We start from the raw sequence: 801 nt of genomic DNA, 5'->3' as shown, positions 1-801 counted from the left end.
TTTGGTGTACTATTTTTTTATAGATGGTAAACATGGGACATCTAATGATATTTTTGGTATGACATTTCTCAGGAAAAGTAGTGGAAGAAGAGGAAAGGAAAACAAGGGAAACAAGGGAAAGCAGCAGCAACTGCCATCAAGTCCTCAAGCTCACAAGAGGACCTTACTGCTGACACAAGCGTTGAAGAAACAACTTTCGACGAGAGTGAAGCCAAAACAGATGACTCACAAGAGGCTGACACTGGTACTGAGGTATCTGAAGAGACAGCTGAGGAAACGTCTGTGGACCAGGAGTCGGAGACTCCAGACGAAGATGACCTCCCCATAGCATCGCTACGGAAACAACAACAGGGAACACCCTTAAAGAAGAAGGAGGAAGAGGAAACCTCAGATGATGAGAAGCTTGTGATTGATGAGGAAGGCAGCGGTGATGCAAAAGAGGGAGGGAAAAGCAGCGAGTCTGCTAAACAAACAGTGCCGAAACCTTTCCCTTGCACGCAGTGCGGGAGGAATTTCTCCACCAAGCAGGGTCTGGAGAGACACATACGAACCCACTCGGGGGAGAAGCCTTACAAGTGTTCGCACTGCGGGAAGCAGTTCACCACTTCGACAAACATGCGCCGCCACGAGAGGCTGCACACGGGAGACAGACCACACGTGTGTCCGGAATGCGACCACGCCTTCATACAGAAAGGAGACTTGAAGAAGCACATGGTGTCTCAGCATGGAAAAGAGGAGGCAGACAGTGTAGAGGAGTCCGAGAAAGATAGTCAGGACAATGGTCCAGTCCTCAGAGTGGTA

At 49.3% G+C, this 801-nt stretch overlaps 1 protein-coding gene across 1 annotated transcript in view; it reads left to right on the top strand.

Annotated features, from left to right (window-relative positions):
- Nucleotides 1–801, top strand: part of LOC118430136 (PR domain zinc finger protein 2-like) — a 20,101-nt gene that overhangs the window by 13,481 nt on the left and 5,819 nt on the right. The window contains 2 exon segments of the mRNA XM_035840845.1: nt 73–83; nt 85–798. Coding sequence (XP_035696738.1) covers nt 73–83; nt 85–798 — 725 coding nt within the window.

The sequence above is a fragment of the Branchiostoma floridae genome, chromosome 14 (genome assembly GCF_000003815.2).
Source record: "Branchiostoma floridae strain S238N-H82 chromosome 14, Bfl_VNyyK, whole genome shotgun sequence".
In the NCBI taxonomy this organism is placed as follows: domain Eukaryota; kingdom Metazoa; phylum Chordata; class Leptocardii; order Amphioxiformes; family Branchiostomatidae; genus Branchiostoma; species Branchiostoma floridae.
The sequence above is the reverse complement of the archived record's forward strand: the minus strand, read 5'-3'. Positions and strand labels throughout refer to the sequence as shown.